At 41.3% G+C, this 13,684-nt stretch overlaps 1 protein-coding gene across 3 annotated transcripts in view; it reads right to left on the bottom strand.

Moving 5' to 3' along the window:
* ADGRV1 (adhesion G protein-coupled receptor V1) overlaps nt 1–348 on the bottom strand; it is a 234,284-nt gene extending 233,936 nt beyond the window's left edge. The window contains exon 1 of one of the 3 annotated variants that reach the window (XR_014539750.1): nt 217–342. Coding sequence is in view for 2 of the 3 variants with exons in the window: in XM_083576419.1 (XP_083432545.1) it covers nt 217–238 (22 nt within the window). In the remaining variant the exon portion in view is untranslated. Of the gene's footprint in view, nt 1–216 lie in introns of all 3 variants that reach the window. The other 2 variants (XM_083576419.1, XM_083576416.1) reach the window with 2 other exon arrangements.
* Nucleotides 349–13,684: the final 13,336 nt, after the last annotated feature.

Below are 13,684 nucleotides of genomic sequence, written 5' to 3'. Positions count from 1 at the left end.
GAAAGCCCGCTTACTCCCAAGTAAGAGGCTCCCGGGCGGCAGGCTTCGGGCGGCGAAGCGAGGCGGGACCCTTTCGCGGGTGCAGCGCGAGGGGAAAGATGAGCGGGAAAACGCTGAGGAGAAGAGCTCGCCGGCAGCAACAGGTGCTGCCAGCGCAGCGCAAGGAGGGCAACTTTCCCACGGCCGGCCGGGAGCCCTGGCGAGGCACCTACCTACCTAGACCCGGGGATGTGGACATGGGCGTCCCGTGGACTCGCTCGCTCGCTCGCCAGCCGCCCGCTCGCTCGCTCGCGCCCTGTCACTCACGCCGGCATGCCGCCGCGTCCCGTCATGGCCAGCCCTCCGACGGCGCCCGGGCGCGTTGCAGCCTGGACGCTCCCCTCCTCCTCCTCCTCCTGATACTGCTCCTCCACCTCCCCGTCGTCGTCCTCTCAGCTCTCGCGGCGGCTGGGAGGAGACAAGGGGGCCACCCACCCCGCGGCCCCTTCTTGAGGGGACTGGCCGCAGGCGAAGCGGGAAGAAGAGTCGCCCTCCCTCGCGCCGACGGCGTCAAGGCTTCTTGATTGGGACTGAGCTGAGCCTGGGGCTTTTCAAAAGGATTCAGCAGCAGCCCTGGAATAAGGAGCCATCTAGGAAAGAAGAGGGCGCTTGAGCATGTGCAGAGTGTTCCCTCAGGTCTTGCCAAGTGACAGTATTATTATTATTGCAAAATAAAAATACCACCAATATAGGCGTCAACTCCTAGGGGAGTACCCCCAATAAAGTCTTTGAGAGGGCCACCACCCCCCAGTTTATGTGCATTGCCATTCAAATGGTGTGCATGCACTGCGTCAAATGATCAATTATGCCGGGGAGGGCTTATTGGGACCGCCCAATATTTTATTCAAGTTGGCATCACTGACCACCAGTATTAATGTATGTGTGTGTTGCAGAGACTCCAGATACAGTGTTACCTTGGTTCTCAAACTTAATCCGTTCCGGAAGACTGTTCCAAAACCAAAGCATTCCAAAACCAAGGCACACTTTCCCATAGAAAGTAATGCAAAATGGATTAATCCGTTCCAGACTTTTAAAAACAACCCTTAAAACAGCAATTTAATATGAATTTTACTATTTAATGAGACCATTGATCCATAAAATGAAAGCAATAAACCATGTACTGCAGGCACACAATCAATCAATCAGTAGCTGAACTGGGTCCCACACAGTCACAAAAACAAAACAAAAAGAGCCGCAAAAACAAAAACTCAAAATAAATAGCAAAAACAGACAGACTTCAGCATAACACTCAAATCGGAAGTGTAACACTCTTATGGAGCATGTTCAGTTCCAAAAACAGTTTGCAAAGGAACACTTACTTCTGGGTTTGCAGTGTTTGGATTCCAAGTTGTTTGAGTACCAAGGTGTTTGAGAAACAAGGTACCACTGTATATTCTTTCAGGAGTTGACTTTAGTTCCAGGAACCTCTCTTTCTTTCTTTCTTTCTTTCTTTCTTTCTTTCTTTCTTTTTAAGTGTTACTTTCCACCTTAGGAAAATGTGGTTCTCCGGCAAGGTAGTTCAGTCAGTGGCATAGGAGCCAATTGGCCAAGGTCCCTTTGGCTCCCCAAAGTTGAGGGGCATTGCCATTCAAATGGTGTGTATGTGTCCTGTCTTGTGATCGATTATGCAGGGCAGGGCTTACCTGGAAAGCCCCCATGCCCAATATTTTATTCAAGTTGGCACCCCTGGCCAATGGACTATTTCATTCGTTATATGGGATGTAGTTGTGAGACAGGTAAGGACCATGCTGGATGGTGCCACTCTCTGTCAGAAAAAACTGAATGGCTTCTGGCATGAGGGGAGTTGTTCATTTTTGGATTTTTTGTTTTATTGATTTTCTCTTTTGTGACCTTATGCAAAAGGTGTATCGTTGAAAAAGCAATTAAGAAACCTGATAAAAAGAAATAGTGGATGTTAGATTGCAAAGTCTGCAATTTGATTTTTGCTTTGATGGCTGCCTGTAAAACTCTGGCAACCACCTCTGTTTGCATATTGTGTAATCCCTTCCCTAAAAACAAAACAAAATTTAAAAGTTTATGCCATTAAAAAACATGTTAGGACTTTTAAATGGAGACTGGGAACACACAGTCTCCACTTAAAAACAATGTGATGATACAAAGTATCTGAGGCTTCTCCAGTTGTTGTCTTGAAAATATCAGGCTGATCTTAATGTTTATTGAGACATACACAACATTTTTATCAATAGGATGTCATTGCGAGTGGGTGCATTTATATTGCAACTGGTCCAGCAAAGGAAAATTAAGTTGACAAGACCCTTTTTGCTAAGTGTTGGCTTTCTGCCAAGTTCCTCAAATTCAGTGAGTTTTATTATTCTTGGTGATAATAGTAGCAATACTACATGCAGCCTCATGACGACAATTTTATTTTTCTCTTTGCTTATTGAGGAACAGTGCCAGTGTTTACAGTGACTTTTCTACTACATTGCTGCTTTTCTGAGATGGACAACTGCTTTATGTCAGACAAGGCCTGGTCAGTGTCAACAGGAGCCTGTCATTATCATCCCACAACCTCTTCTTCCTGCCCTTCTGTCTGAAAGGTTATTGCTGCCTGACACAAGGCACTCCAAAGCCATTCCTGAAGACTCCACATGCTGCTTGCATAGTGGTTTAAACCTCTACAGATCTTAAGGGTGAAAATTAGATGGTCTCATCTTGCTTTAAAATATGTCCTCTCCAGCTCAGCTTTGATTTCACCTTTAAAAGAAATTTGTTGTTAATACAGAAGATATAGCAAGAAAAGGTCCTAATTGTGTAGTTAGACATTCCCTTTCCTTCTTTGTACTGAGCTGCACACTTTGAAAAATGCCTCAGAGGAGGACAAAACACAACTGAAAGCAGCAGCAGCGGCCTCCAGTTTGTTTGTTTGTTTTCAAGTCTTGCCTTTTTCCTTTTACTGGCATGGCATGAATGAAGACAGAAGACAAGGGGGACTTGAAAGAAAAACGTGGGCGGAGGAAAGGAGCTTAGAGAAGGAAAGAGTGACTAACACTGCTTGATCTTAATAGGTTATGTGCTAAGTAATAATAATAATAAAGACCACAGGGTTGTGTGCAGCGACTGCTTTTCCAGCACAACTTCACAAGCCTTGGCATTGTACCAAAAAGTTGGTGTAAGATCCTGTGAAGCAGAGTGCGGGTGGTCCAAAAGAAGGGTGCCATTGAATTTCATCCCAGGGGGTCTTATGAGAGCATGAACACCAAACACAGAACAACTATATGCCAATATACATCGCTTTGCGTGCAGGTACCAAGGTTGTGGGAAGCAATCCAAAAGTCACTGCCAGCCCTGTATAGTTATGAGTGACCAGCCATGTTCTGTGCATTGATAATTATGGGCTCCCAAGAAACTGGTGATATAGCCCACAACATGATATGTGCGGATTTCACAATAGTGATAAATGTTAAATGACAAATTATTAAAAGGAAAGTGTTCTGTAGGGAGTTCTGCTGATGAAAAGTAAGAGATGTTCCTCTGTCAAGAAGGGTATTTGGGTGGCTTGAATATTATACAGCAGGCAGTTTCTTGACTTCATTGGCAGAGATTATTGAAATAACTTGTCTTTGTTGTGAAGGACTTGGCAGGAAAGTTATGTGCCCAATATCAAAGGAAAGTTACATGCTAGATATCAAAGAAATTTTCCCAATGAAGACAAGTGAATTTGTACATAAGGGTTCTGAAGGATAGCACAGTTCAGAATATGAGCACAGTGGACATTTTACAAAGAGGATGTTTCATAAATACAATGGATTGTTTTGTGTTAAGTTCTTAGACACTTGTCACAATAACCCATATAATGGTGAGGAAAGGGCATGTGGTTCCCAAGCTCTTTGGAAGTTTTATGTTGTAACTATCTGCAAAGAATGAGAAGAAGAATTCACAACACTGCCAACCACAAACAGATTTCCACAGTGAGACTGTAATGGTCAAAGAATAATAGCAATGGCCACTTACCAGACAACTGAGAGGATTTAGCAATAATTGCTTCTTTCCAACCTCTTACATTTTCTCTGTTATCTCCAAAGTAGTTAAACATCAATACAGGGTAGTAGCAAATACAAACGTGAATGTTTGATATATTATTAGTAGTAGTATTACCATATTTACACGAATCTAATGTGCACCTCAGGGATGCGGGTGGCGCTGTGGGTTAAACCACAGAGCTAAGGACTTGCTGATCAGAAGGTCGGTGGTTCAAATCCCCGTGACGGGGTGAGCTCCCATTGCTCGGTCCCTGCTCCTGCCAACCTAGCAGTTCGAAAGCATGTCAAAGTGCAAGTAGATAAATAGGTACCACTGGTTCGCCAGAAGCGACTTAGTCATGCTGGCCACATGACCCGGAAGCTGTACGCCAGCTCCCTCGGCCAATAAAGTGAGATGAGCACCGCAACCCCAGAATCGGCCACGACTGGACCTAATGGTCAGGGGTCCCTTTACCTTTACCTTTAATGTGCACCTCAATTTTCAAAAACTTAAAACCAAAAAAGTATTTGCTGGTAAATTTAATTGCTCCATCAAATCTAATGCAGACCCTAATTTTCAAGACATAATTTGGCCAAAAAAGGTGCGCATGACATTTGAGTAAATACAGTATTATTATTATTAAATTTGTATACAACCCTTCATCCGAAGATCACAGGGCAGTTCACAACCAATTAATCAATTTTGCAAACAGATGCTTCTGCCCAACTTCTTTTACACTTTAGAAGAGAAACTAAAGAAGGAGAATAGACAACTTTTTCTTCCTTTAGCATTTCCATCAAGTGACATTTCAGCAGCAGAAATATCTTAAAGAAATCTTTGGTTAGCACCAGGATAAATTATGCATTCCTTGGATTCTGAGACCAAAACCTAATTGCTCCATGCAGTGGTTAGTGTTTAAACTAAGTGAACTGAGTGGAGATGGCACATAATAATAATATAAGAACATAAGAAGCGCCTGCTCAATCAGGTCAGTGACCCATCTGGTCCAGCATCCTGTTCTCACCGTGGCCAACCAGATACCTATGAGGAGGGATGGATTTAGGGGAGTGTGACTGGTTCAGTCACACTGGACACACTTCCTTGGGGGCACTGCAGGGGGTGTCACAACGATGATGTATAATGGAAGGTGAGAGGCGGGAGGGTGCTAAATTTTGGTGTTGTCCAGGGCGCCACTGAAATTTGAGACCAAAGTTCTCCACTGCTATGAGAAACCCACAAGCAGGACCTGAGCATGAGAACACTCTTTCCCAGCAACTGGTCCTCAGAAGCATTACTGCCTACTTCTTTTAATCAGCAAAACATCTGCATCTACAAATGGGCACTGAAGTCAGCCCTACCTTGAGGTGCAGCAAGCTAGCTACCAAACGTGGCAATTTTGGATGCCCTTGAAAGGATGTCAAGGTGTCAGTTACTTAATATTTCTATGTATGTCTTTATTGCAGTTTAAATACTTTGGGTTGTATCCAAAGGTAATGTAAGCAACAGGCAGCTTGCTCAGCCAAGCTTTCTCTCCAGCCGCCTGTAACTTCCCCAGAAAAGCCTGTTCAGAGGGTTAGAAGGACCTGCTAAGCACTGTGGTTTGTGAAGTATGGGGTTGTGTTGGGAGGAAAGAGAACTTGTGAAATCTTACATGAGCCTTGTGTGTGCGTGCATGCACACGCTCTTAATGAGACCATACATAACAAACTTCTTAAGTGTTTTAAAATTAATTCTTGGTGTGTGGGTGTGGGTGTTTCACATGAAGTTATTTATTAACTTATGCCACTTTTATAGTCTTCTTCATTATTGTTAACAGAGTGGACTCCGCTGTTGAAAGCAATAAACCTTTGGATACCAGTTGCTAGAGACAGCAAATGCAGAGGGTGTCAGATCCTGCTTGCAAGCTTCCCAGGCGCATCTGGATGCTCACAGAGAGGACAGGATGCCAGACTAAATGGGCCTTTGGCCTGACTCAGGAGGCTTATTATGTTCATGCACTGAGATGTGATGACTTAGCCCCATAAGAGAGTCTCCCAAAGCCTTATAAACAAGGAGAGCTTAAAAGCTCTATACCTTGCTTGCAAGGTAAGACCTGTTTGGTGTGCTTGGTCTAAGATTGCTAAGTTAAGATTGCTCATGCAGATGTGGTGTGACGATTTTAAAGTATATGCTCCATCCCAGGAAAGTAATCCCTGCGGAAGATGCAAGCTCACTGTACTCAACATCACACTTCTTTATTTTATTGCATCTTTATTATTATTATGGAGAGAGCCTCATTTGCTATTGACCAAAAGGTTTGAGCTGACTCTAGGGCAGGGGTGGAGAACATGTGGTTCTTCAGATGCTGTTAGACTATGTCTCCCATCATCCCTTACCATTGGCCATGTTGGCTGGGGCTGATTGGCAGTCAAGTCCCATAACATCTGGAGGAGAGCAGAGTCCATACCCCTGCCCTAGCAGATAACACATCAATAAGTACATTACCACACCATTTCTATTAGCTAGCAACATGTCATTTTTCCTTGGCATTTCTTGTTGCTTCAGTGGTCCTACACATATACTGGGTTTCCCCATATGCTTTTTTCTTCACAAATAGGTTGTTCTAGCAGATCAATACACCTTACTCCACCAAGCAACGTCATTGCATCCCATGAGATTTTTATTGAGACCAATGAATATTATGAGTGCATAGACTGAAATGCAGTCCGCTTATAATTCCTCCCATGCCACCGCCACAAGACCTAATCAGATTAACACTGTAAGTTATACGAAAAGTGTGGAATGCTACTATCTCTTTGTCTCTGCTTCAATAGTTCATTCATTTTCTGCTCGATTTTTCATTTTAATAAAATGATATAAAGTGGCTTTTCTTACAAAATATGTTAAAATATTAAAGGCAAACTTTTCAAGAGCTGGTAATGCTTTGATTGTGAGAAAAAAATAAAGTTTGAAGTGGTCATTAGTAAAACTTTGCAAAAAAAGGGGGGGGGGAAATCACTTGAAGCAAATGAGAAAGGAAAAAAAAGCTTTACTTTGGCCAGGAGCAACATATGTCTCAGGGTACTTTCTTTGTGTACACAAAGTAAAATTAGGAGAAACAGCACTATCTAAAATCCACGTCAGACTGCCTAGAATGATCTTGATCTTTTAAGTTGCTCCCTCTTTATACGCACCATGTGTGGCGCTTCCCTGTGGTTTGTTATTTTTCTTCAATAGCAGCAGGAGGAAACGAACAATGCTCGGCAACCACACTGCATAGCGCAGGGTAACCATGGAAGCATTTGTCCACTTGCTAGGGCCTCTCCAGAATGATCCAGCCATTCATTTCATTGAATCAATATTGAAGCTTTTAAGGATTTATTATTCGGGAGCTGGGACAAAACCAATGAAACCAAAAAAGACTGGCTTCTTTTTTCTCCCCATTCAATCCGTCTGGTCATGTTAAACATATTTGTATCTTGCAAACTCTTTTAGTTTCTTGCAGGATGAGCTACATTATGGCTTATGAAGAGTCGTAAGATGTTGGCATTAACATTCCTGATACTCTGTGAAAGGAAATCTATGGATTTCTAAAGCATTCTGCCAGTCTTGTAAAAAGGAGGAGTCCAATGCGGACACAAAAGGGGCAAAAGAATGGGGGTGGAGCAAATGTGACTTAAAATGCACAAGGAAAGCTTTTAAAACATTTTGCTTATTTTGGAAGGCCCCTTCCACCCCTGCACATACTGTTGAACTATGCTCTCACCTCTGAGCCTTTTTGACAAGGGCTTACCAAACATTTAAAATAAAATAATTGATTTCTAAGGCTACATATATTGACTGTGTTTGAACGTCATAGTAAGCATAGTTGAGATTCCTGCATTGTAGGGGCTTTGACTAGATGAACCTCATGGTCCTTCCAACTCTATAATTCTATGGACAGTTTGCCCCAGTTTTATTGCTGCTCCCTCGAGAGCAGATGCAACAAACCACAATCCTTGGTTTACGAGATTGTGTCCAAACGAGGATTGTGGTTTGCTCAAATTAGGCCGATATTACTTTTGGGCAGGGTATCTTTCCAATCCCAACTCCAGGAAGCCAATACAGAACCACCACAAAACCCTAAAAACAGATTATATAGTACATCTGATATACTGTTTTTCATAGCTGTTTCTTACCTGTCTACCTAAGTTTTGCAGAACACCATGCATAACAACAGTGTTTTATGAGAAGCAACAATAATAATGCAGGTAATAATAATTAGCACTAGTTACTATATATTGGCAATTGCTAGGTGACAAAATTCACTTCAACACTGGGTAAAATAATGTTGACCAAGCTACCCTAGGAGAGCTTGGTCATCTGAATGAGCTCTAGATTAGCTGCCCATATGACTGAGCTGCATTTCTTCGCTTAAAATTGCTTCTGCAAAACAAGTTTCCTGCCTTTTCCAATTATTTAACTCCTTTCTTCCTCGAAGATACTAGTAGGATTGTCTAATATGTTCCTCATTTGAAAATTCTGATTTCAACCCCAGGCAAGTAGTGAAGGGCAAGCAAACTGAGTTCCTACAGTTGCACACACAGGTGTCACGCAATGATTAATACTGACCCTGTTAACTCACTTAATATGCACTGTTAGGATAAGTGAAGTAATTTACATAGGGAAGGAGAAAGGCTGTATTCACATTAGTATTCATAGGTTGTGCAGCTACTGTCCTGTTCATCAAGTTGAAAATATACCCTTTTGTATGGTGATGGGAAAATGTCATTAGGTACAAATGGTTACAGAAAGGAGTGTAGCAGGGTCACAGCAAATCCCCCTTATATTGTTTTCCTTGAGGAAGTGCTCTGCTCTAGCAATGCTTATTTGATCCAATAGTGTTTGTAGCATCTGTCTGAAAAGAAATGCTGGGATTCCCTTAACCTGACCTTCCCCCTTGCTGTACCACCCAATATTTTAAAAGTAATGTTCTGCTAAAGATACATCAGCAGTGATATGTGGCACGATAAAACACTCAGCTTTGTCACAGGAATTGCTGAGGAGAGTCTACAAACCTCTGTTGGTTTCCACCCACAGCTATGTGACTGGTGTTAAAAAGCAGTCTTTCAAAAACAATGCATGAGGGCTGAGTTTTCAGTTTCTTTGTTATTGACAATTCCACTTTTTTTCATGGTCATGTCCAAAAAGGGACTTGGCTGAAAGTTTCTCTAGCTGTCACTTTGTGGTTGATTTATGCTATGTTGTTTGCAATTCAAGGATGTTTACGTTGTTCTGCTTGTGTTCTGAAAGTTACCTTGAGTTCACTTGGTGAAAAAAGGCAGGTTCTAAGTTCTTAAAATAACACAAAGATTTTTCTTTAAAAAAAGGTTTCAAATGTGCCTTGTCAATAGGTGAGTAACATTAACAGTTGACATTTCTCTTTAGCCACTAAGCTTTTCTGCCATCTACAGACATCACAAGTAAAATGAACTGTTCTGTTTAGAAAGGTCATTTCAATTCCTCCATTGACAGGCAAATCAGCCAAGCTTTTCTCCTCATGCTTTTCTTTGGGGAAGGCAGGCAGATTATTAATTCCTACAAGTAAATCATAGTTACTAAATGAGTATTAATCAATGTATAAGCATATATTAACTAACAACCTTCAGATTATTAGCTTAGAATGATCAATATACACAGTGTCTGTTGTTAAGAGAAAGCCTTGATCTGGACCTTGTGTGGAAAGGAATTCAATCCACAAGCGTGGTGAGAGCCAGTGTGGTGTAGTGGTTAAGAGCGGTGGACTTGTAATCTGGTGAACCAGATTTGATTCCCCGCTGCTCCACATGCAGCTGCTGGGTGACCTTGGGCTAGTCACACTTCTCTGAAGTCTCTCAGCCTCACTCACCTCACAGAGTGTTTGTTATGGGGGAAGAAGGGAAAAGGAGATTGTTAGCTGCTTTGAGACTCCTTAGGGTAGTGATAAAGTGGGATATCAAATCCAAACTCTTCTTCTTCTACCATAAGAATGTGCTTCAAAGCTTTATTGCAGAACAGTCTTGAATACCAGTTACAATAAGAGAAACGGTATGAGTTTAGGGACTGTGAGCATCATCATGTGAGGCGTGTTTTTAGGGTTTGAAACTGTGAAGCTCCCTGGTTATTTTTGCTATTGGATGCTGCATGTTGTTTAAGTAATCATATATATATATATATATATATATGTATGTATATGTATATATATATATATATATATATATATATATACACACAGTATCAAAATGTGGCTTTTTGTATGTTATTGTATTTACTATAGTTTTGCTGTGTCATTATGAAATTGTTATTATGCTACTGTTTTGCTATGTTATTATGAAATTGCTTTTGTCATGTTTGTTTGAAATGTAGTCCTCTTTTCTTTGTTGTAAACCTCTTTGAACATGTTTTGTGTTTTTTTGGTGCAAAAGCGGAATATAAATAAAATGAATGAATAATATTTAAAATGTTTGCAAACAAAAAAACCCCAACACATTTTTTGTATGAAGTAAGATCCAAGTTATAAAGATGAAAAATTCCTGCTTTTTGCTTTTGCTTTTTAATGTTTTGGTAAACATGGTACTCCCCAGTCAGATGCACAAAAATCCTGGATAGCTGAATTGCTTTTTATGGGACAGCAATCACTTCTCTGCATGGAATGGAATTAAAAGAGATCTAGAGGTGTGGGGAAGGATGAAATTATCATTCTGGGGAAGAATGTCAACGATAAAGATGAGTGTTTTGCAGAAAATGTTATTTTTATTCCAGATAATTCTGGTTATAAAAGGGGCAACTATATTTAAGGATTGGCAAAAAATAATTTCAAGATATATCTGGCGGGGCAAGAAGCCTAGAATAAAATTTAAATTGTTGACAGATGCAAAAGAAAGAGGAGGCTTTGCCCTGCCGGACTTGAAATTATACTACGAAGCATCTTGCCTCTGTTGGTTAAAGGAGTGGGTGAAATTAGAAAATAACAGAATTGTTGGACTTGGAAGGATTTGATAATAGATTTGGATGGCACGCTTATTTGTGGTATGATAAGAAAAAAGTTCATAAAGGTTTTGCAAGCCACATATTTCAAAGATCTCTGATAGAAGTATGGGATAGGTATAAAAACCTATTAGAAGCAAAAATACCCCATTGGTTATCACCTCTAGAAGTTATGAGTGTGAAAAAAATTAACATGAAAGGGGGGTGGATAACTTACGGGGATTTGATTATTAAAGAAGAGGGAAAATGGAAGTTAAAACCATATGAGGAAGTCAAGGAATATGTTAATGATTGGTTGCATTACTATCAGATTAATGAAATGTTTAAAAAAGTGTTAAAAGAGAGAGGCTTTTCGGAAAAAGAGTCAAAGTTTCAAAAAGAAATAGTGAGTAATGAAATTAAAAACCTGTCAAAAATGTATAAATTGTTGCTAGAATGGGATACTAAAGATGAAGAGGTAAAATCAGTAATGATTCAATGGGCCAGGGATTTTGGGTATAATATACAATTTGATGAGTGGAATAAATTATGGATTGAAAGGATAAAATTTACAGCCTGCACTGCACTGAAAGAAAATGTGATGAAGATGGTTTATAGATGGTATATCACTCCAGTAAAACTAGCAAAAATATATAAAGTAAGTAATAAATGTTGGAAATGTAAAGAAAAAGAAGGAATATTTTACCATATGTGGTGGGAGTGTAATAAGGTTAAAGTATTCTGGGAACAGACATATAATGAGTTGAAAAAGATGTTGAAATATACATTTGCTAAAAAACCAGAAGCTTTTTTGTTAGGAATGTTTGGAAATGAAATAAATAGAAAAGATCAGAAATTATTTCTATATGCAGTGACGGCAGCAAGGGTACTACTGGCCCAAAAATGGAAACAGGAGGAACTACCATCTATAGAAGAGTGGAGAATGAAATTAACAGACTACGCAGAACTAGATTAATTAACAGGGAAAGTCCGAAACCAACAAGATCACAAGTTCACGGAGGACTGGAGTAAATTTGTGGATTATATGAAAAGCATATATGATGAACAAATAACGTTTGTGGGTTTACAGGAAGCTTTGTGAAGAAATATGTATAGAAACATTGTAAAAAAGGGAAGAGGGGGAGTAGGTGGATTTTAAGATAAAAGACAATGACAAATTTTGAACTTGCAGTATAAAGACGAGAACATGGAGGATTCATGGATGAACTGATGGAAGTCAAAAATATGTATTTGTGACTGTATTGAAAATGTATGACTAAAAATTCTTTTTTATTGGAAATTAATAAAAAATAATTCAAAAAGAAAAGCAATCACTTCTCTGCAAGAGAAAATAAACAGAAAAGGTTTAAAAAGAAACCAATAAGATGTTAGAAGTGATGAGATGCAACTCAGATTACACTGAAGGCTGATGTGTCTACATACAAAAAAGGAGAGAGAGGAACCTCCAGATTTTGTAGACTGTCCTTTTTCCTGACCTAACCTTCTTCCTTGCCTCAGGTGTGCTACTCCAGCATGGATTCAGTATTCAGGTATGAAGAAGAAGGAGCATCAACATAGTCTAAGACTGCTTGGGAAGTACCATGGGGAGGAGATTTAGGCAGCTGTGGGAAAGCAGGGACCTTTAGCCTCCACAATTGCCTCATAGGGGCAAGACCTACTGAGAAGAGTTGCTGTGCTCATTAGGCCTGGTGCTTCTAAGCTGGCTGTGTTTCTTGTAATAGTTAATTTCACTTACTCCATGTGATTTATTCCTGACACCCACTTCTTGTCTGACATGGAACTTTAAAGGGCTTTCTTTTTCTTTGCACCAGAGCTTTCCCTGCAAAAAACTGCTCTTTAATGCTGAATGGGAGCATGCAATGTGCAGAAAACCTGAATTGCTGCTTGTTGCACCACAGCTTTAAATAGTGATGGTCCTGTGCCTGGGAATTGTGGGGCAAAAAGGTAAGTGTGGATATGCCCTAAAGAGCAGATTTTCCCTAGGAAAGGAGTGGGCCAAAGGCAAACCCGCTCAGGCCTTGCTTTCGTTAGCAAGGGACAAGCGGAAGTGTGCATGATGTTTTCCACCTTGCAGTCGTGCTTCAGGGTTCAACAGTTCAAGTCAGGACCTCTCAACCCCAGACTTTCGTCGTAATACTATTGCAGCGCAAATGACTCTCTTGGGTTGGACCGGTGGGGTGGATGATGGTGTCTTGATCGGGTGTGCATGGGCGGTTTTGTTTTTTTAACCCATGATGTATTCCAGGCATCCCCAAACTTGGCCCTCCAGCTGTTTTGGGACTACAACTCCCATCATCCCTAGCTACCAGAACCAGTGGTCAGGGATGATGGGAACTGTAGTCCCAAAACAGCTGGAGGGCCCAGTTCGATCCTCACCCTCGAAAACCATTCCAACCCACTCGTTTATAGAGAATGGTTAGGACTAGATCCCAGAGTTCAACTAACAAGTTGTGACTCCTGCCCAGACTTTTGCCACGCGCGGTCCGGAGGCTCCCTGCCCTGCTTCCCCGCCTGGAAACAGGGAGGACCCTGCCTGCCTGCCGAAACGCGGCGCAATACGCAGCCACTAACCCCCCCCCTAAACTGCCCCCCTCCCACAACGCGCCGCTCTTCCTGAAGCCGGAGCGGAGGAGAAACCCTCTCCAAACACCCGAGCGCGACAACCTCCCCTCTCCGCCGT

Source organism: Podarcis filfolensis, assembly GCF_964270895.1.
Source record: "Podarcis filfolensis genome assembly, chromosome: 11".
Lineage (NCBI taxonomy): Eukaryota > Metazoa > Chordata > Lepidosauria > Squamata > Lacertidae > Podarcis > Podarcis filfolensis.
Note: the sequence above shows the minus strand (reverse complement) of the source record. Positions and strands in the feature narration are given on the sequence as shown.